At 43.4% G+C, this 22,754-nt stretch overlaps 1 protein-coding gene across 4 annotated transcripts in view; it reads left to right on the plus strand.

Annotated features, from left to right (window-relative positions):
• The window catches only part of LOC128299448 (MICAL-like protein 1), a 35,709-nt gene that overhangs the window by 418 nt on the left and 12,537 nt on the right, over nucleotides 1-22,754 (plus strand). For 2 of the 4 annotated variants that reach the window (XM_053035420.1, XM_053035421.1), the window contains exons 2-4: nucleotides 15-154; nucleotides 6,854-7,039; nucleotides 22,498-22,659. In XM_053035420.1, coding sequence (XP_052891380.1) covers nucleotides 22,508-22,659 — 152 coding nt within the window. In that variant the 5' untranslated portion in view covers nucleotides 15-154; nucleotides 6,854-7,039; nucleotides 22,498-22,507. Of the gene's footprint in view, nucleotides 1-14; nucleotides 155-6,853; nucleotides 7,040-11,786; nucleotides 11,866-22,497; nucleotides 22,660-22,754 lie in introns of those variants that run through there. The other 2 variants (XM_053035419.1, XM_053035422.1) reach the window with 2 other exon arrangements.

The raw sequence follows: 22,754 nt of genomic DNA on the forward strand, positions 1-22,754 counted from the left end.
TTCATGGTTTACAGCGTGATTATGTTTTTGGTTGGCGTATGTGGCAAGTGAAATGTTGTACTAGTGCCGTGTTATCTGGAATTAGATACACCTCGAAAGTCAGCTGTATCGAACAACAATAACAACCAGTACAGTTTGGGATAGCGCAACAACGGTAAGTACCTAGATTTATGCCGACGGATGACTCACCATACCGAACGGGTTTAGCTGTGTGAACCTTTGACACGTCTCCCATAATCTTCTTTCACGCCACTCTGGACAAAAGACAGAAAGTTGATCAACTCATCACCATCGCAAGATCGAGAGTGGGTGGTACAATCGCGCTTAATTGAACGATAAGTCAGGTTAAATGGTCAACTGTCGTCACATCAAAGGAAATCGTGCAAATTTCGACCCATTTCCTCACCCTCGAGAAGGTCACATAGAATCATCAATTAAGATCAAGCACGCCTCCGTTGCGACGGACGCATAGCATAGTGTAGCCGATGAATGCAATACTGCCCGGTCTGGTGGTTTGCTTGGTTCAGTTAGGAACTGTTTCAGAAAAAGTATTCGAAGTCTACAACAAATAGTAGCTATCATCTCGAATTAATATTCAAATGCTTTCATAAATATTGTATTACTTTATGCTCAATTGTGCTATTGTTTCCCATCACAGTGGTCGCCACTAACATGCTACAGTATGGAAAACATGTCTACTTTGATGCTGTCATTTGCTGGTTTGTTATAATCTCTCTAACTAATATAAATTATTAGTAATACATTTTATCTTTTTGAAGATCTAAATTGATCTTCAAATCCGGTTTTAATAACCTTTCAAAATTTTAAAAGCGATTAGAAACGTTATGAAGAATGAGTCAAACCACCCAACGTTATTCGGTGGCGTATCCGATCGTGCCCTTCTATCTTGGATTGTGTGTCTTTTGATCGTACGCATCACCGGTCACGCATTCACTCCGTTGCTCCGTCAGATGTTTGGGAATGATGCGCCCGTTTAGTGTGCCTTCCTACCAACATCCCTTTGGGAAAACAGGTTCACGGAGTGGTCTTTCCGTATCTAGATTTTTCTTATGTTTTCGCTTCGCTTCCAGTCCAATGACTGACCTTCGCGGCAGTGGTCGTTTATAATTGTGATTAAACAGCCCACGCAAATTACATCTGTCGTGGTACGGTCCCCTATCTTGGCTATGCGTATCGTGTTGATGAACCAGGCGGTTGGTCCTACATGGCACCGTTGGAAGATCGATTATCAGATACGGATCGTTCGTCCTAGTATATAAAGTTAGCAATTTGTTACGGAATAGACATGACTAATGCTAGAATAGTCTTTTTATAAATAATCATCTATATAAGTCGTTACCATCGCATTTTTATTTTGCTGGCGTATATGTTATCGTTCAAGTTGTTTTGAACGCGATTGACGTTTATAATTTTGGCAACCAAAGTCCCAAAGAAGACAAAATTTATTACCGAAATGGCTACGGAATCAATTGGAATAGTTCCAATGGAATAGATGGAGTCTTGAGAATTTCCACGCGCAAATACACAATGGCGGTAGGGTGAAATGCAAATGTGATTGTGTTTTCTCAAAGACACTTATAAATGTATGCCAAAATTGCAATACATATGTTGGTATTGCCATTTTCTTCAACTTCAATATTTTGAATAGCTGGACAAATACGTCGGCCGCTATAAGGAACCTCTTGCGGTAACTTGCTGATCTGCGGACATCAGTGGATGCCTTCTCCTATGGTGAAGCTTGGACCATAGCGTTATTTTGCTCTTAAGGTCCGATAAATTTATCTGAATCAAAACGCATTCACTTATGATGAATATAAAAATTTAATTTAATCAATTTAGTTTAAAAATAAAAAAAAAAACATGAGTGAAAAATTATGAGAAGTTAAAACATTCAAACCAACATTCATGCTGACAAACTGTTTTTGAGTTGTCCGCCAACTTTAAAGTCATTGTTTCGAGATATTCGCGTTTCAAGATTCAAGTCTTTACTCATTTGCCTTTTGGTTGATGAAGTAGATATTGAATTAGTATTTAGTTTAGAAATTACCTTCGTAAAAGCGCTGCTTCTTTGACGTGTCAGAGAGTAGCGAATGATTCGAATGGTGTGCTCCATACTGAGGGGTTATTTGTTATTCTTTGTAATCAAACCCAATCTGACCGGTCGAGCGGGAAGAGAAATCTCATTTCCTTTTTGGACATTCCCTTTTCCAGAACAGTAGGTAATGTATGAGAAGTAGGATAGGAATACAAACCCAATGCCCGGGAACAGAATCACAGGAAGTAGCTCTAGCGTATATGCCGTCCAAAGTGGCGACGCTCTTCGTCCGTCTCGGTCATTGCACGAAACCAAAGCGACAAACCAAATGAATGAAACGATTAAAGCTCGGTAGGCAAAACATTCGGTTCGTTCAAACAGGCAGACCCGACGTTAGGCAGCACCGATAAAGCCAGGTCAGGGAAGACAGGGCCATCAACTTTTCACCCGTGGCAGCAGGTGTATCAAGCGACTTTTTACCACACAGCGGCGGTTCGGATCGTGAACCGTATACTGAAACGCGTCCCGGTTAAAGACGGCACAGCAACTTCCTGATGTTTGATCAGCTTTTTTTTATTCTCTCCTTCGCTAGCGTAAAGATAGACCTGGAATATATTATACCCCGGCTGGAGTTGTGTTTTGATCCAGTTTGGGAATTTTTTTTCTTCCTCGTTTGTTCATCTGTTTTGCTTTGATAATGGTTTTTTTTCTTTATTTTTGTTTACCACGTGTCCACACACACTGACACACCCAGGATAATTTCTACATCCACTTTCACCACTATCAACGCATTTGAGCTGCATGAATCAGAGTGAATGAGTAGGAATAACTTGTGATAAGCTATTTTTTCTTTCCCAAATTAGTTTACTGCTTGATTCATTATTAATTGCTAGTGTTAGCAACGGTCACGCAGTGTGAATATAGAGAGTGAGATCACATCATCATGGAGGACACTTCACATTATCGCACTTATTAAGTACAACGGAACAAGGGGAATAGTGCTGAAATTCTGTGCACTTCGTCATAGAGTGTGGGTTCTTGATAGTATCGCCCCTTGTAAGTCCTTCAAGTCCATGGTAGTTCCCCCATGTGGTTGATGTTGGATGAAGAGGGCTAGGAAGTAGTTGGGATTTTATACAGCCTTTCCTTCACAAGTTCATATCAGCAGCGCTAGTTTTTGTTTGCCAGATAAACAGTGAAGCAAAGCCCTTTTACTGAGTAGCAGAGTCTTGTCCAGCATTTTATGCAAAGTGGGTTATCTCGCCAATGCCATCGTTAGTTGAGACGATTTCTAGTGTCGGGGATGGTGGCAGCTTTTAACTGATACGCACCGCAAACTCAATTTTATTCATTGTAGAGCAATTTGTACTTAAAGTTTATTTAATAGTTGATCATTCCTACAAATGACGACCAGCACACGTAGCGCTCCACCCGTTTCGGGTAGTCGATGGAAATCAGGAAACCCTCACCAGCGGCAGCAAAAGTTCATCTGACCGTGAAATAATTTTCCATTTTTAACGACGGTGACTTTAATTCCGCTTTGCCCTGCCACACTATTGTTTTGCGTGTGTGAAGGTTGAGGTTTTTTTTGTACCATGTAGTGGTAGCCCCGGTTCCAACTTCAGCACCCGGATCTTTCAAAGCGAACGGGAACCCAATTTACTGTTTACGTTCTGCCGACAGTGGCCGCGGCACACTCTAGTTCTACCGGCTGAATGGCCGTTTCCTCGTGGTGATTATCGAAGTTTTTCCATTGATTCGTTCTTCGATTTCGGTTCATTTCCCACCGTTTAACCTGTGCATTCGGTAATGAGTTGGCGGTTTTGATGTTTTCCTACGTTCTAGCCAGTTGGGCCGGTTCGGAGGTTTGGCTGCACGTGCGTTGGCTTATTGGTTTTGATTTTGGTGGTCGGAATGAGCATTTATTGCTGAATGAACATTATTAGTTTAATAATTCTGCCGCTGCCAATTAATACTTTTTGGCCATCAATTACAGGCGCAGATAATTGGAGGAATTAGAGCGATTGCGTGTACACGCTGCATTGAAACATCGCACGCTTATCGTTTTGTTTGAAGCGATCGCACTCTGCCGTAAGTTTCTTATCACTCGCAAATGGGTGATGTATGTTTAATTGACATCATCTTTTTTGTAAATTGTCATATTGAGGTTGTCTAATGTCTCTTAAACGGCTCATTCAGCTGTGTTGAGTGGTTTAATAGCAGATAAGGTGTTGAAAGATTGAGACAGCATTCGTAACAATATAAATATAGGAACAGTTCTTTTGAATAGCGAATGGTCAATGCGAATGATTGCGACAAAGTTTTTTAGCAACAAAATTTTGACACGATGTCTCATTTTAATCTACATTTCCATATTATTTTTTTACCACCGTGCTAAACAAATATTACAAAATTTTCCAACTAATTACAATACTAATAAATTACCCATATAAACCCAATAAAAACTGGTTTTCGTTGGGTTTAGGTACCTGATGTCAATGTGATTATCAGTCAAGCTCAACATATTAATTTCAGACTTATAAACGAAATAACTCAATTTGTTGTTCAATACTATACCAAACCCTACGGTAAAATATGCTAGACAAAATTGATCACATGGATGAGGTCATGGAGAAGAAAATTATCGCTTGATCGTTTGATCATTGCTCCCGTAGCGCAACCATCGGCCATGTTACGGCATAAGCATTGGTTGCACTTTTACCACAATTGGTCCGTTTATCCAACGTTCGTGATCGTGCAATTTGGAGCAAAAGTTTCACATTCGTCCGAATAATCCGAATAGTTTTGGTTTTTACTTTTGCTGCTGACTTAACCTGTGCAGCGAATGATTACAGCTTCGTACCATCGAAATTGCCCAATCCGCGAGCGGCGCGAGGTGAAATGACCTGATACGGATGCCCGATGGGGGCAGCTCCGCGCGTTGTGCGCGTTCATCGTTTGGATGCATGGTCCACTGGTGCGCGCACCACGGATAAGGTTTCGCACCGAGGAAAACCATAGATTTTTGCATGATTGCATACATTTTTGGTGCCCACCGTCCGATCACCATCGGAATCGGAATGGAATTTCGTTCGTTGGCAGCTGGCGTTCCCCCAAGTTGCGCGTGGAATGACCGTTTGTACCGGGTAAGGCACGGTACGTTGCTGGGCCTTTCGCTACTTTCACATAATCGTTACGCAAAGGCCATGACATGGAGGGTGGAATAGTTACCGCTAAACTTAGGGTGTGCAGGGTGTGTGAAACGGGACCAATTTCACTGAGTTCAGAATGTTTTATTACTACTTAACTTAGTATATCATAAAGGTGTGTTTATAGCGGGTCTACAAATTCCTTTCCAGAGGTTTCGTTGCCACCGTTGATGCCACCGATATAATATTACGGGCAGAAATGTAAGATCGCAAATGGAATATTGTTTGAACACCGGCGAATAACTTGGCATCATTATATTTGGATATTTTTGTCGAAGCAGCACATTTTTTTCGGCGAATTCGTGGCAAATTCGCAACCAAAATTTGTCTTTGGGACGAACAATACGACTTTTCTTAATGCTGTGGAAAAGTGCCCTAGTGTAGGACCTATTTCTTGCCTAAGACAATTTATAGGAGTGTGAAAAAATTACAAGAAGTCCAGTGAGCAACCTTCAAATGGACACGAAAGCGAAATATTCACTCGTGGAAGGTCATGCTCTGTAAATGGTGGGACCGAGAAGAACGAGTGTCATATATTACGAGCTGCTTCCGAACTGGGGATCAGTTTCGATACCAGATAATTCGTTAGAAGCCAGACTCAAAGGTAGAAAACAAAAATAATACGGGACTAGGCATGAATCTTCCAACACCACCGGTAATGGTTGAAAATTACTTGAAGAATAGGGGATGAGATTCAACCTCGTCTGCCTCAGATTTCAGATATGATACCATCCGACAAGTTCCTGTAGATTTAGAATGCTCTAACTGGAATATGCTTTTTTTCAGTTGAAGAGCTTAACTTGATTCGTTTTTGACTTAAACATTAAAAGAAATATTTATGATTTAAACACTAAAAGAAAATAAACATTTTTTTGGTTTGTAATTCTTAAAATTTTTAGTCAAATCATAGGAAACTTACTCGTGCACCTAATATCTTACCAAAAAGTGTGTATTATTACAGTATACTAAGAAATGCTTCTCCTATGCTTTAATTTAAGTTTGTTATCACATTTCTCGCACTATCGGTAGTATTGTAAGCTAGTTTTTTCTTCGTACATCACTACAAGTTCAGAACGGAGGAAGCTTTGCCCCAACAAGGTTACGGAATAAACAGTTTAATCGAACGATTTGTCCTCATCGTTGATGCACGAGATCAGTACCGCGCGAAAAGGTTCGCCAAACACACTTTCACAACCGTGCAAAGTTTGTGTTTCCCGAGGTTTGCCCGAGCTGTCCGGAGGCAAAGCCTAAAGGCACGATGTTATGTGTAGGATCCGCTACGTCGTCGTACGTTGTTAATGTTTTACGACTCGTGACGCTGCTGATCGATAGCGAAAAACTACTCCCGTGTGTGCCGGGAGTTCGCGCTAGTTGCGTCTTGCCGTGGTTTCGCCGCAGGGGCACCAAAAGGAATGGAAATCGATAAATGTCCTACATGGGAAAATATGAAGCAGCCTCGGTGTGGTTTGAAAAATTGTACTCAATTCGTACGAATCGCCTATTACGTAACACGCTTTCCCATGCTGGTATAATAATAATAATAATAATAATAACTAAAGCCATATCCTTTTGCTTTGTTTCATTTTAGATTCTGACGCACGCTATATGCTTGCAGAGCAACCTTTTAATCTAACACCAGAAGCTGTGCGACTATATTAGGCGAATTACGGAACACGTGGCGTCGAAAGCACGTACGAACAATATACGTTGTGACCGTGTCCGGTGTCCTTGTTTGTTGGAAAATTAAAGTTGATGTTGACTAATCTCATATTTGGTAAGTATCTGTCCGCCTCGACTGTTCGGGGGTGGTGTCGCTGTGTTTCTAAGTTTCCAAAATTCCTATGCCAAAGGTCTAGACATTCGCAGTGCCTGGCAGGGGATCCGGTTGTTATTCAACTCATTAGGGGATCAAATTGATTGATTCGATCCCGAATTCGCGCCCACACGCTTGGGTGAATGTGCGTCAGTTGCGTCATACAGCATTTGGAGTCCGTTTTATGATCCCTTTTTTTTACTTAATTTGTTTGAGCTGACTTGACCTGATTTTTCAAACACGACGATGTGGGCTCGCTATTGGATGGTTGCCGCTTATGGCGATTTTTATATTTATTACATGAATTTTAACGCACAATAATCAATGGACCGCGTAATTTGTTGTTTGAATAAAGATCTGTTATGTTTGGGAATTGCTTGTCAGTGTTAGTTTTCCAACGAGTAATTCGGTTTATGATTTAAAGTTAAGCAAATACATTTAGGCTTCTTTGGGTTTAATAACATGCGCGTACCCTAAAGTGTAAGTGTGCAAACCATGCCTTAAACTGTACACTTTCACATTGTCGAAAGTGAGTCTCGAATGAGGCGTATCGGTATCCAATTAAACATGGCTGGTAGTTTAATTTAGTCAAGGGATCGGTTGCGGATTCAAGCGACCGGTGCATCAGCGAACCATGGCTGTTCTCTCCATTGTGCCATTATCATTAAAAAGCTCATCTGTCACGGCCGGGCATGTATTTTACCCGCTGTTACATGCGTACCTGACGTGTTCGCGCTGCTATCGTACACAGGGTCGTGCAACGAAGATGCACAAACTTTCTTCCAAAATAAAAATAAACATAAAATGATTCGTTTCACTTTGGCACTTTGAGTCGATGCGAGACCGTGCGCCACTCCTTCGAATTTGGCGGGAAAATGGAAGCAAACCCCCGGCGCAATGCAAACCATGACACGAATTATACGGTTTAACGATTACGATGCTGTGCCATATGAAAGGCTGGCGGTCGGACTAAAGTAAACATAAGCGTGAGCAGTGAAATTCGTGTCTGCTTTAATGTTGCGGCCGATGGAAAGTGTAAAGTTTGCTCACTGCGTGTGACGCTGTTTTACGTTGCAAATGTGAATTTGCAACAATGTCGACATCTGGTTTCGTTTGACTGTCCCAGATATTCGATGTTTTAAGGTGATATGAAGCAGTTTTCTCTTCGTGTAGGTTAAGTTTCAGTGCGATTTTGAGGGCTGTAAGTGAAAAATATTTAAAACATATACGTTAAACGTTCCAATCTTACAAGTTTTTCCAAGCAACGTTTATTTAGTTTTCCATTGCATTGGTTGTAAAAAAATCGTTTAGCTAGTGATTGATATTCGCAAATACAATTAGGATCGTCTTAGTAGTATATGAGTTTTTTCTTTACATAATATGAGCCCGCATTACTTTAATTGTTTCTGCGAGCGATGTGTTCCTTAGCTTGATCAAGGATTAAATTATGAGCCCTTCGGTTAATGTTATGCACAGCTGTGTAGCGAATAGAATACGACGGAGAAAGTATGAAATAAATCGTGTTTTTTTCGATTAAACAATGATAAAATTGCATCGCAATCGAATCGAGACGTCGATACACATTCACTTCCAGCAACACTTTCATCTCATCTTTTCCTCTTTACGACCCGGGAAGACTGTTTCATAGGAGAACGGTTTTCGCATCCGGTGACATTACGTACGAACGCGCGCGCTCGCGCACGCCCGTTCAGCTTATTAGTCGAGCCACGAGCGCATGCACCAACCCACGAGGCCTATGGCGGCTCGTAGTCAAATGGTTGCGTTTAGTGAACCCTATTTACCGGTCGCGCTCCATCTTCCGGCCCCGGGTTCGACCGGCCAGGACCGGTTGCAAACGTGCGCTAATGTTGCTTTTTCCACCCCTAAACGCATTGCACCACACCGCCGACTCGGTTTTGCTTGGGGTGGGTGCATAACGATGACGACAACACAGCCGGTGTCAGCGAATCATCATGACGACGAACCCGGCATGTGCCCGGGAAGGGTGCACGTTTTTGGCGTTGCGTTAGACAGGAAATGACCGTTCGACCGACCGAGTGAAGCAAACGACCGACCGGGAAGATCGGGTTTTTAGAAAGTTGGAACCAACCGCAGACCGTACCAGGCCGGCCGTACGAAAGACTTTCGTTCGCTCGATCGCAAGACGCTCCTGCGACGTTCGTACTAGTGACGGTTCGCTATATTAGAAGCAAAACAAAATCTGCTTCATCACTGTGAAGCTGATGGATAAGTTGCTAGAAGCGAAACGTTAGGGAACTTTGCAAAGCAACAGCAACAGGGAAAATTATCCTCTTGATGAGATTTGTTTACAATAAAAACATAACTGCGAAAATAAATTCAGATGTATCAGGAACGTGTTCATTCCATCGACCACAATTCCCTGCACTTATGGCCAATTTATTAATATTTCTAACTGAACGTCAAAAACAAAATCTAAACAGGCCCATGAAACACACAAACTTTGTATTACATGGTTGTTGCTACGTGGTAACACGTGGGCGCCCCATTTGGCCAGGCGAAAGGGAACGTTTTTCTCCCCTTCTAAGGGCAAAAGCTCAATCCGGTAAAAAAAAAACAAATCACTGGGAATGGTAAGGAATCGATCGCCGCCGGTAGGAAAAAAAAGGTGATTTGTGCAAAAGAAGGTGCAGCCAAATGAAAATGCACACCAGCATACAATCAATGCTATGTTTTTTTTTTGTTTTGCTCTTCTAATGCTACGATCGTCGTTTTCGTTTTGTTTCGCTTTGTTTTTAACTGTTATGGACGCGGGGTTGTTTATAGGACGCAGCCCATTCACTCTCGATCTCGATGGCTGGAAAAGGTGCGGCTTTTGAGGTTTTACTTGTTTTTTGTTCCTTCACCTAACTGATGCATCCCCAAACGTGCTGAGAAGGGGCTTTGCAGCTGAATTGGTGAATGGATGATTTTATCTGACGAAAATACTGATTGGAAGTTACTTTGTATCGTGTACTGTGGACGAAAAGAAACTTCAGCAAAACCCCACTTGTGGGAACGACATGTGGTACTGTGGTCGAAAAAGAAGGTTCATTAACTTGCAGGTGATAGCTAAAGTTTCTGATGATTGTATTAGCAAGTGGAAAACAAACATAGTTCATATGTCTCCTGTTACTGTGTCTGCTTGTTGGACATTTGAACTCTAATGCATGAAGTAAAGAATTTACCGCACTGCATTTGTCACTTTCTTTTCCACGCTACTTCCGACGTAACCGGGACATAATTAACTATCGACACGCACACACACACACATAAATCCGGCGAGCAAACCGGAAGGGCGAAAGCCTATGTTATCGCGTAATCGATTACGGGTCAATTAATCATGTTAATTAATTAATTTAGCAATAATCAACGAGACCAGCGGGAGAAAGGAGAGTATTAAAATGTGATCTGTTGTTCCATCTCCACCAGTGGATGCTAACAGTGGCGTTGAATGCCACTAACTAATGCGACTAAACTTCTCGCTTGCCGGAAAGTGAGAGTGACTAATCGAGGAAACGAAACTTAGGAAGTAAAGCTTCCAAGCTTCCCGACTTCGCCCGTCTGGGTTGTTGATGAATGGTCGTTGGTTGAAATTTCCATCTCTAACGAACAGGCGGCTGTATAAATCAAATTATCGATTGATAGTGAATATTATGAAATCAGCAGTGAATTAGAGAGTTCGGTTACGGTTTCCACGCTCTCCCGCTAATGATGACGGGTTAGCATGGTGCGAGTTGGGGCAAATGAACAGTTTATGGGGCCACGCAGGGGATGCCGTGAATTGATAGTGGGTACAATTAAGTAATGCTACTGTCATCTTATTTTGTAGTAGAGATCTTTTAAAAAAAACAGTAAAGAATGACATTCGTTTGCTTATATTTCAGATGTAATTGTAGAACTGATTTGTTTATGGTTAGTTTCAACTTAGTATTTTTTTTTTAATTTCATTCGATAAATATACCATTCATCGTTGTTTATATGTGATGCTCTGTGTCATTCAAAACACCAGACGCACGGGTAAAATAAACACCAAGCGCCATAAATCGGATAAACCACGTTCAGTACCGATAGCATGACGATCGGTGAAGCATGCAAACACCAAGGCCCTCCGAGAGCGTTCGTACATGTTGGGTGAACCAATGCACGTGTCTATGTGTGAAAAAGTGAGCCACCTAAGCTGGATTATGTTGCACACCGGCGAGGTGGCAGAATTTGCTGCATTTGCTCGTTTCGTAGCAATTCTCCCCAAGGCTAAGACGATTTACTGCAGCCTGGCAGCAATCAAACCGCTGGCGCAACAACGCGTCCCAGAATGGGACAAATGTGCTGAGATCATATTTCTCGGTACGGCCTCCGGGTCGCGTTTGTTTTAATGCTGCTGATACGTGTTCGCACTTACACCCAGATGCGCCGAGATTTGCTACAGATTCTGCACGATTCGCTGTACTTTTTGGGTTTTGTACGCGAGAGCGCTGGAATTGGTCACAATGGTGCAGTGCTGTTATTCATGAAGTTAGTAGTCCCACAGCCGGCAGAAGAATGCGTTTGAATTACATCTCGTGCTAATAGTTTTTTTTATTCATTTGTAGGTTTTCCCCAGCTTTAGTGTTGGAAAATGTTGGAAAGATATAGCACGCAGCCCGAAACCGGTCCCAGAAACCGTACAACTGCTTGTTTATGACGACGGCTCCAAGAAGTTTACAAGTTGATCCTTGCGATATCGCTGGACTAAGCAACATAGTCAAACGGCTTGTTTTTCTAGCTCGGTAAATCAATCTGGCCAAAGACACGGGCATACGTATGTGTGTTGTACGCAGACATGCCTTAGCGATCGTGTGCATGGGTGTTTTATTTTTAAAAGAAAACATCTCCTCTAGGCAACCGTGTTGTGCGCGCAAGTGTGCCTTTAGGAAGCATTTTTGCTATTTTTGGAAAGGCAAACGCCATACGTACATACGTCTTGGAAGTTATTTTAATTCGCGTTTAAATATAAACGCCTTGCATTTGACATTTCGGTTATAATGCTGTACTATGGTAAAGTATGTTTGAGGTGAAGATTAGGAAATAGTAAAGGAATTTAAATTTGCAGGAATTTAAAAGCAGAACTCGTTCAGAGATACATATTGAAATTCGCCGTAATTCAAAGATCGTTTATATGAAATCATAACCATTTAAATACATGCAACAGTAACGCCATTGCTTAGTTGTTGAACTTTGCATGATCGTCCAAGTAACTCTGGCGTAACTTGGGCGAAGATTCATAAATTAAATGAAACTAGTTTACACCAGCATTGGCGGCATCCTTGTGGGTTTATTTATGGGGCAATCCGTATATATTTTTTTAATGTTCACCCGAATGAAGAAATCAATACCTCGAAGGCTTGTGAAAGGTACGAAGTACATCGTACCTTCGTGGTAAAGCGAATATGCGAAGCACGGACGAAGAAGGATCGTTCAATTAGGCAAGATTCAGGACTACAATCAGATCGGCTTCCTTTATATCGCGGCCGTTTTTATTTTTGCCTTGGTTTCCCATCATCTTTAGTTTCGTCTTGCTGTACTTGCGAAAATAGTAAAACAAAAATCGAACCGAGCTCTGGGACCTTTGCGGCGCTGCAACATTGCATACTACCCAAAGTATCCGTGTCACCCGAAGACACCGTGCCTGGGAGCGGTCAAGTCTCTGCTGCTGCTGCTGCTGCATGTTATAAAAAATAAAGAAAACCGGTTCTCGGGCTCGGTGGTCGATTTCCAAGAATCATGCCTCACCTCGAACCTCGAACGAAAACTGATGCCCAAACGGTGTGTTGACCACCGAGGGCGTTCCGTGGTTGTGAGAGTCTCTCATTTCTTGTGCGTTGCTTTCGTTTCCAAAAAAAAAAAACAAACCAGAACGGACGTACGATTCTTTCGCGGCCCTTTCGGGTGCATGGTACTGCGGGAACCAATCATCAGCATCGGCGTCACCGTGGTGGCCCTCCAAGCGAATTCTATTCAATCGCTGTAGACGCTTTTGACGCTTGCGCCCTGTTCGGCGGCTGTGGCGTGAGGTGATCGTACCGGTGATCTTCACTTGTTTTGCTTCCCCATAAGCCCGAAAACTCAGACTTCCACGAAATCGCGTTAGCTGCGAAGGCAAAAACCAGTTTGCTGACCTGATTCTTGTTAAGAGCGCAGACCCGCTCGAGGGCAGAAGGGCAACTCGATGCTCTTGCCATGGCGATGGCAATGTGTATCGATCGTGGATGCGTTTTGCAACTTCCGCAGTACACGTTCGAAGACGATCGATGAACATGATTAGGATGACGCTACTGATGGAACCATGAGCCGATGAATAATAAGCTCATTGCCTATCGAAATGTCAGTTAGTATCGCATGATAATTAAAAATACATACAGTTTTGTGAAGGGGTAATGTGATTATAAAGATATCAGCTTCAACTTTAAAGTGCATGTGCATGATGAATGTACCATCCAATACATAATGGACGAGTAAATCTTCTGCACACCGCTCATCCTTGCGCTCACTGCGGGTGAGAATCGTGCATTGTGATTTTCCCGCTGGGTTTCGATTGCGTTAACGATAGCGTTTTAAAGTTACTGACAGATGACAGTTTCATTTTCGTTTTCACTTTAATGCTCCATCCCTTCGGAATGGCCTGGCCGGGTAGCTACACGCATAAGTCACGCATGCTGCTGCCGGCCGACAAGGTAAACCGTGACGCACCAGTTGCACAACCCTTTCTCTTTCTCTTCGCACCTAGTCAGAGTCAGGGTCTGGTCAACTGGAGGGAGGTTGGGAGGTTGAGAAGATGAAGGTGTACCATAACGCCGTACAAGTACGCTGCGCATTTCCCAATTCCAAGTTCGTCGTACGTTTTCTAACCTGCGTGAGATAGTTTGTTTGGTTTTGGGTTTGATTTTATATGTTTTTTTTCTGTATTCCCCTGCGGCCCGTTTCGTTTCAATCTGTGTGCCACGGCAGAGACCCCACCCAGTCACTCAATTTGGAATAGTAATTGCACGTGGTACAAAATGCAATTCGCCAAGACACACACACACACATTGTGGTTATGTTTGGAGTGGATTTGAGAAACGAGAAAACACAAGCTGAACAAAGTGCATTGACCACACTGGGCCGTCGTCAGACGTCGGTGACTGTTTTTGCTGTTGTTTTGTTAGCGTATCTGTCCAGCTCTTGTGCACCTATGAACCATTAGAGGTGTTTAGTGTCGTGGGAATACGTGTATGCAAGCTATCCGTCGTGCTGTCCGCTGTTGTTTAGAGCTAATGTCATTTGTCTTTATGGCCCCTTAATGGTATTTGAACTATTCAACTAGGGGTGGTTCACGGGCAGTCCGCGCGGATGGTGATGCAGACACGATCAAGCTAATACAACGTATGTCTCAATCTTAGCTGCTCAGTAAAAGTAATAAAATAATACAGCATCTAAGTGATTTTTATATTTGTACGCGAAAATCGTCTTAAAAATAGTGTTTAGCGTTTGGAATTCTGATTGCGAAAGACTCTTTATTTTACATTCATACGCTTACATTCCCTGTTGCGGTTTGCTATAAATTTGCATCCGTTAATCCCCTGGAATTCATTCCTTAACAATATTAATACGCATATTTCTCAACTTTAATGTATTGCAACCTGTCGAACGAAGGTGATCTTCGTGGTAGTAAACACCATTTAAAGAACGATCCTCATGTCATTGATGTCATACCCATCGGTGTCACGGACGAGAAACAATTGATGAAGCAAGAGGGGGCAGCATCATTTCTAATATGATGCCACCGCCTCGTTGCAAAGCTTCTTCACCAGGTCACACCGATCAACCCCGTGGCCGCCCGTTCGTGAATTATTACCGCCGGTATATGCACAACCAATGGCACCGTGTCATTCGACGATCGAATCCTCCACATCCACTTTCCCATCGCTTCATCGCGCCTGGTCGGCACACTACAGCCAACCCCCGAATGGTCTCCGGGAGGGGGGTGTGTTTCACGCTAAATTCAATTATGGAAACTGTCGATTCCATAATTTTCTGCTCGGAGGTTTTGCCGAAGGCGTTTCTTTTCATAATAGTCTTCTCGGTCGCGAAACGATTTTGATGGGAAGGCGGGCGGGCATTGAAAGGCATCGATGAAGGAGAACAAAACTGGTTGCTCTCTAATTTGCATGCAACCGGCGCCGTAGTGTGTTCTGTGAATGAGTTCATGGCGAAAACAAAAAAAAATCCACAACCATTTTACATCCACATCTTGCGCGTGTACACTCCTTTCGCAAATAGCTTCTGAGCCTGCAAAAGTAACCTTGGTCAGGTGATGATGTCCGATTGGGTAATTTCGAATCCATCAAACGGAGAAGTACGAGCACATACGACCGCGGGAGGGTTTTTTTTTCTGTGTCGTTTGTCCGGTGCACTGTACACGGCGAGAAACGTTCTGAGTGGAGTGTCCCGCTCGTGTGTAATGGGCTTGTTGTGTGCCTGAATCTGGCGTCAAACGCGACGAAGCGTGCGGTTGGCTTCGGAAGGTTCGTCGCTTAACCAGGTTTGGAGGCCATTGAAGTTCTTTGTTTGTGTACGTGCGTTGTTAGCCGAAACGATCGTAAGGCGAAAGAAAAGGCACAATCATTTCTTCACCAAATCTTCGAACCGATCACTTTCGGGCGAGGTCGATGGTCGCGTTCAGAGGTGCGTGAAGGAGTTTTGTTGCTGTTGGCTTCTCTAAATCTGTGTTCTGCTTTAAAAGATTTCGCTGTGAGCTGCGGTGCGGTGCACCATTTTCCTCCAGCACAGCGGTCAATCTCTGTACTTGCGGTGTCATGATTTCTTCGCCACCATAGGCTCACCATGACTCACCGGCATATAACGACACAGCGTGAAGCACAGAGCCCCACCATACTGGTGGGTCACAAACCACAAAGCTTTTGAAGACGAAAGACACGTTAGGTTTTAAGTGAAAATGTTAATGCGAAACAACAACCGCAATCTCCGTAAATACCACACGGTGTTTGTTTGTGATGGCGTTTATGAGAAGCATACTGCTATTTTTCTTTTTTGGTGGAGCCTGTTACAGAAGGTTGTTTTTTTGTTGTTGTGTGGCTATGTGGTGTGTATTTATATGTTTATTTATGCTTTCTTTGATTTGAAGATGCGAATTGAACCGTCGTTTTTCTTCTCTTTGTCTCGTCACACTTACATTTCTCCTCGCTTGCCCGGAAGGGTTTTGTTTGTATTCTGTGAATGTGTTTTTTGTTGGTCGTTCCTTCCATTCTCACAGTCATTTTATGCTTCATTATTTTGTACTTTGGGGGCCCGTATCTTTTTATGGCGTTATGGCTATCCCCGATTCCACGCGAATGTCTCGCGCAGCAGACTTGTCTTCGCCCCAAAACTGCTGCTGGCTCATGCTATGCCGCAGGTGGTGCGTTATATCTCAAAGCGGTGGTAACTTTTTGTGATATTTTGTGATGGTGCACAGTTTGGTGGTTCTGTGTGACTATGTGACGCTTTTGTTGGGTCGATGGTACACAGTCCTTCCAAATTGTCGCTGCATACACCGGAACGTCTATTCCGTGAAAAGCGATAATTTTCATATTCGTTCGTAATATGCGTCAATTTATGCTGCTGGCATCTTTCTTTTGTTACGCTGCTGTACCCCTTCATCGCTGGTCTGTTGTCTAATGTACGATACGCGAACCCGGTGGCGGCGGGCCCATAACTCCTCAGAGGGCGACTGACACAGCGTCTTCCACGTTTGTGACATTGTGGCACCTATCACCACTGTTCGGCTGCAGTGCCTTGTGCAGCGTTTGGCAAGATGAAAACCAAAAGAAAGGGATGAGCTTTTCGTTTCCATTTGCTTTCACATCTACGGCACGCGGTTGTGGTTTTGGAAGCCCCGCGGTACGGCGATGGTACATTATTATTGACGACGTGTGCTATTACCACAATTAGTGTAGGTGTGGAAAATGGTTGACGGAAGGTTCTTTAGAAACCGCGCTAGAGGGCTAGTGAAAGATGTTTGGTGTGTGCAATCAGTGAGTCATACGATGAAATGAAGGTATTTGTAGTTAGTGATGGGTAAGTTCCATGTTTTTTGTCGAAACGGAACGGAACCACGTTCTTTTCTTAAAGGAACGGAATGAACCTAGTAGCTGTTTTGCATTTACTTTCACGAGAAAACGAAAATAATACTGTATGATATAATTTTTACATAATTCATTTACAGTTTTTGGTTTACAAACAGTTTCGAATGTAAATCTGGTACTGTGAAGAAATTTAGAGCAATAAGCTGAAGAAGTAAGGCCATGAATGGTTTGTCCAGCTCGAATGATCTTTAAAATAAAATATCAAAAATAAGACGTTTATTACACGATGTAATATTCGAACCAATCGCGACTAAACCCATTAACTACCATGAAATGTCTTATAAACGTGAAATACGATAAAATTTGCTAAACGTTGATCTTTTCCATCGTACAGTGGCCCACTTTAAGTTAAAATTCATTCCTTACAGAATCCAACCATCTAAATATATACAACTCTACCGTGAAACGTGAGAATGGAATACGAAATTATTTGTTTTTGGAATGATTCTCTAAAAAAGGATTTAAATTTTACGTACGATCATTGAACAAACGTGGACATTATCTTGTTACTATCAGTGTTGTTTACATTCCAGTACAGTTTTGAGCAATAAAGCTATAATCTTCGAATGACGAACAACACCAGCAACCTACTTTAGTAATTTTTATGCACCTGAGTTCGATCGTTCCACAGAGGTTCGGAACGAAATTCCCATCACTAGTTGGAGTGTGATACATCAGCAAGTTTGAAATGTTGGCACAAATCGATTTCTAACACCTGTCCTATTGTTCTATTCTGTACCATCGTAAAATACCGAAACGTACTTCATTTGGAACTATGTACGATGCGTGGCGCCACAATAATTACCCGTACCTTCCCAATTGTGGTTTCCTCTTGCACAACGTGTGCTCGTCTTGATGGCCATTTGTTTGGGACACTTGTCCGTACGGAAAAGCCGTGGAGCCATGTTTCGGTTTTTGTTTATTTTCTTCTAACAAGAACCCTTCACTACCCGGCGTTAGAATAAGCGAGTCTCTCGTGTTCTTCAAAACAACGCACTTCAGCGGACGCTTCTTAAAACTGTTACACCACCGCTGGGGCGGTGTGTGAAAGATTCGGTTAAGGTCCAGCAAACCAGGGAGGTAATGTTTAAATTGCGGTTTTGTGGTAGCGCGAGAACTTCTGGAAGTTTATTGCCCCCCTGCGCCATAAATCATATCATTAACCTGAATTGCAAGGTTTCACGTTACAGCCGTGCTGGAATAAATCATGAACGGACGAACCCTTGACCATAATGTGGAGAAATAATGTTCTCTTGGCTGTTATTCTTGAGCTTTGAGCTGGTTGTGGATAGTCCCAAATCGCGGCTATCTGGCAGAGTTCTCTCTAACGGTGCACGCTATTTTAGTGGATAAACGATTGGAGACTGAAACAAAAGATGCGGTAGAATTTGTACTTTCAAAGATGATCCAGTTCAAGAAATTCATGAAACCAAGAGTAGAAATATTCAAGACATATTTGCGTTTGCGTGATGTTTCGCTCGTCACAAAACCGATGTACAGTAGGGATCCAAAGCCGGTGGTAACGGTTTTTGGTGGCCCAAAAGAAAAAACAAGGCTGTTGTTCTAGACGCGACCAGATGGTGTGAGCATCCACAGTAGCGTTTATGTTAATCGTTTTCCTTTGCTTTCTTTTCTCCACGCCATGAAACGCCACGGCGATGCATCGTTCGCAAAGGCGCCATCTGGTAACAAACCTTACGCGGGGTCCACTGCCGGAACGAGGGCCAAAGGTATACACGAGAAACGGACGGAGTACCGCATGGTCATTGAGCTTATATGGCGGGCGATTGCGCTTGCGCCCATTGGATGCTAATGGAGCTTTCTCCATTAAAGCAAGTAGTGCGTTTTGATAACATTATCCAGCTCCAGATGCGGCAAGTGGTTGTTACGATGATATAGTCGCGCGGTGAAAAGCCGCCCCAGCTGCGGGTTGTTGCACTGCATGGCAAACATTTTGCTCGGCCGATCAAAAACACTACCGAACGGTGAAGCCGATAGCCGATAAGCAACTGGTGATGTGATTCTTGTTTGGAAGATGGTGGACGTGTCCATCTCGACCAATTCACTCCACCCTGCATGTGTTCGTCAAGTTTTATTGACCAGGATCCGTTTGAATCCGGTATATCCGGAACGATCGTCGGTGCAACCGCGACGTGGGGTGGTGAAAGATGGACAACCGCTAGCAACACGAGGACATCTCTCGTATGGTAATAAAGTAATTAAAATAATGATTATTTCCGCCCAGCGCTCTTCGTACGGCGATGAAACTCGAAGGGAGACTCCGGGCCGGTGCGTGCTCGTTGTAGCCCGTTGTTTACGCCTAACATTGCACGATAAATCCCGGGACTCGCTGCGTCACCCGCCACTTTCAGGTGCAATGATAATGTTCGTTGTTATGTTTCCTTGCTTTTACTTGCATCATTGAAGCGGGGTGATGACGGTTTCACCTGAGTGTACCTGAGTGTACCTTTGTTTGCTGGGAGGGTTTATAACGCCCTGTTAGATGTCGCTTTGTCGATGGTCGTAATTGTTCGCTGTGGTACAAGTGAAGCAACTTGACGGGGAATGAACTTGAATGGTATGATATTTGATATTTCTATGCTCTTTTATAAAACACAAATAAACTTTAATTGTTGATCAGTTGATCGTGGTACTCAACAATAAGCAAAGGTACCATTAGCACTGTAGCAATAAGCATCTTCCCCAGTATGCGGAAATTTCTTTGCTAGGAACGTGAGGAAAATTAGAATTTTTGGAGTATTTCTTCTCAACTTCTCCCAGGTTGAAATACAACGATCTTGTGTGGGGTAAATCTGATTCAGATTCATGAATTTAAATGAAATCTTTGCGTTGAATTAATTAATATGAATGCATCATACAATATTAATGACCTCCAAACAGCTTTTCCGCTATGAAGCTCCCTTCCCGTCGATCAACGGTTGTCAACCTGCCATTTTGCTTTAGGCCTCCAAAAGTCTTGATCCGCTCTGAGAAATCCTAAATATTTTAAGAATCTCTCAAACTCTTGATGTGAATAACTCCTCGTTATGGCTTCATATGAATGAATCTTCTCAAAAGATTCATCAAGCCCAACACCATAACGATCGTATAGTACACCATCGTAAGACGTTAATAAGATGGTATACGGTGATACGGTGATAAGTACGTATGATACGGTGATAACTAAATTAACGTTGCATGCTAAAACACTTGAAGATGGTAGAAACCCCCATACTTCCCAAGCTGTATCAATTATCTCAATTCTTCACACCACGGCAGCCGGGAGTCGGGAAAATGTGGGCCATTTCTTATCGGACAACCATCATCATCGGCAAGGTACACGGCACCGCTTGTGTGCCAATCTCTAATCTGCATGTTGTGCTCATCCGAGAACAAGATTTACCAGAATAACCGTTTAAACGGCCCGTTGGATGCTGCAGTGCACACTGCGTGTGTATGCGCGGCTGGTAATTAATTTTTACCGTTTGAAATGGCGGAATCGATCGTAATCTTCCATGCGGACATGTTTGTGAACAGTGATGGTGATATTTTGTTTTACCCCGACTAACGTACTCAGTCCGGCGTTGATTTATTTACATTTATATACTTTACATTAAAAACCCTAAAATAGCAACAGTTAAGCTACTCAACGTTGTGTTCGCTTTAGTGCATATGTTTGTTCGATTGCTAGTACACAAGATTATCCTTATTTGGTAAAAATACATTACTCAATCACATCAATCGCTGTCTGTGGCAGCTCGCAAAACACGTAAACGGTCCGTTGGGCATGAAGAACTTGTTTCCCTGCTTGATGATTTCCGGTCACTAGGGTTCACGATGTGGTGCTCTCGAGGTCCATATCCATAAATGGGTTTGCTGATTGGTGGTCGTTGTGCTGATTGGAAGCAATATAATACGGAAGAGCCCGTACCGATCGGGGCCTATGTGTAGGGAAGAAGGTTAAATCGTACTTCCGAGTCGCGAACACATACAGCCGGACGAGCCGTGGCGTTCCCCGTGGCTCGTTTCTTTTAATGTTTGGAAAGCTGCCAATCTTCCATCCCATTTATTTGCTCGTCCTGTGGATGGTCCGAAAAAGGAAAGAACGTTGCCCATCGGTTGGGAGGAGGAGGGTTTTAATAGTATTCCCATATCATTCCCGTAGTAAGCGGTAGTATTGCATGGATTTATCGTAAACACCAGTGTCCGACGACTTCATCTGCGACGCTGAAAAGGAAAACGCAGAAACAATAAACAATCTTTCATGCTTGTTTGGACCTTTTCATTCATGGGTCGGTTTTTGTATTGTGTCGACCTTTCCTATCCTTGGCGGGGAAAGGGAACCGTTTCGGTGTTTGTATAAATCACCATTTACCAAGGCTATGATAAGGGAGAGAAAGAGAGAGAGAGAGAGAGGCTGAAAAAAAAGTCGTAGTGCTGGGTTGAGTCCGAAGGTGAAGTGGCAGTACGGAGACAGTTACCCCTAGTTGGTTTCGTGGTAGTAGGGTCTGTCAGCAAAGTGACTTAATGATTTGAAAGAAGCAAAACATTGCACGTTATGTTTAGGGGGGAAAACAGCTTATATCCAACACTTCCTTTGCTGTGTACGAAATCTAACCTGTGCGACCAAAATGGCTACGAGAGAGAGAGAGAGAGAGGGAGAGAGAGAGAACCAGAGATTGGTAAGCGTCACGCACACGGTACAGCTGCGACGACGACGAACCTTCCAACGATAACGACTGTGACGTCGTGCAAGTGACGAACCCTCCAGCTGAATCTCGGCATGGGTCAGACCGGTGGGGCCCGCGCAGGGAGAGGAGGGATCGCGGGACGTGTTTTGTTGTTGCGCGCACTGTTGACCAACGTGGTGTGAGCGTGCGCGGGGTCGGTCTGGCACGCATCGGTGCGTCCATGGTGGCCCCCGCATCACCGTCGGGTTGTGCTCGCGCTCTCGCACCATCATCCCCGTAGCTTAAGTCAGTGTTTAACGAGAGCCCTACCGGACCGGACGTCGTAACCCGTCGAAGATTTCCCGAGCCAAGTTTCCGCGCTTTCGATACTCTTTCCGTTTGACTTTTTTTTTACATTAAGTAATGAAAGCACAACCACCACCATTTCACGCTATAGTTTTACTAATCGAAATTACTTTTTTCCTTCTTGTTTCATGTGGCGCTCTGCGGATTGTTGATCTACGATGGTTGACTGTTGTTTTGGTGTTATGGTTCTGTTATCGTGCAGAAAATTTAGCATGTCCGAGCGCCGTGGAACGAAGGCACTAGAGTTATGGTGCCGCCGAATAGCCGAGGGCTACAAGGACGTTAAAATCACGAACATGAGCACCTCTTGGCGGGACGGACTAGCTTTCTGCGCCATCATTCACAACTTCCGGCCGGATTTGATGTAAGTATAGCAATTGTGCGGCGCGATCTGTGAGTGACTCGACGTGTATATATATCCTTCGTTTCACCTTCGAATCCCTCGCTTTCTTCGCTCCG

Source organism: Anopheles moucheti, chromosome 2 (assembly GCF_943734755.1).
Source record: "Anopheles moucheti chromosome 2, idAnoMoucSN_F20_07, whole genome shotgun sequence".
Taxonomy (NCBI): Eukaryota; Metazoa; Arthropoda; class Insecta; order Diptera; family Culicidae; genus Anopheles; species Anopheles moucheti.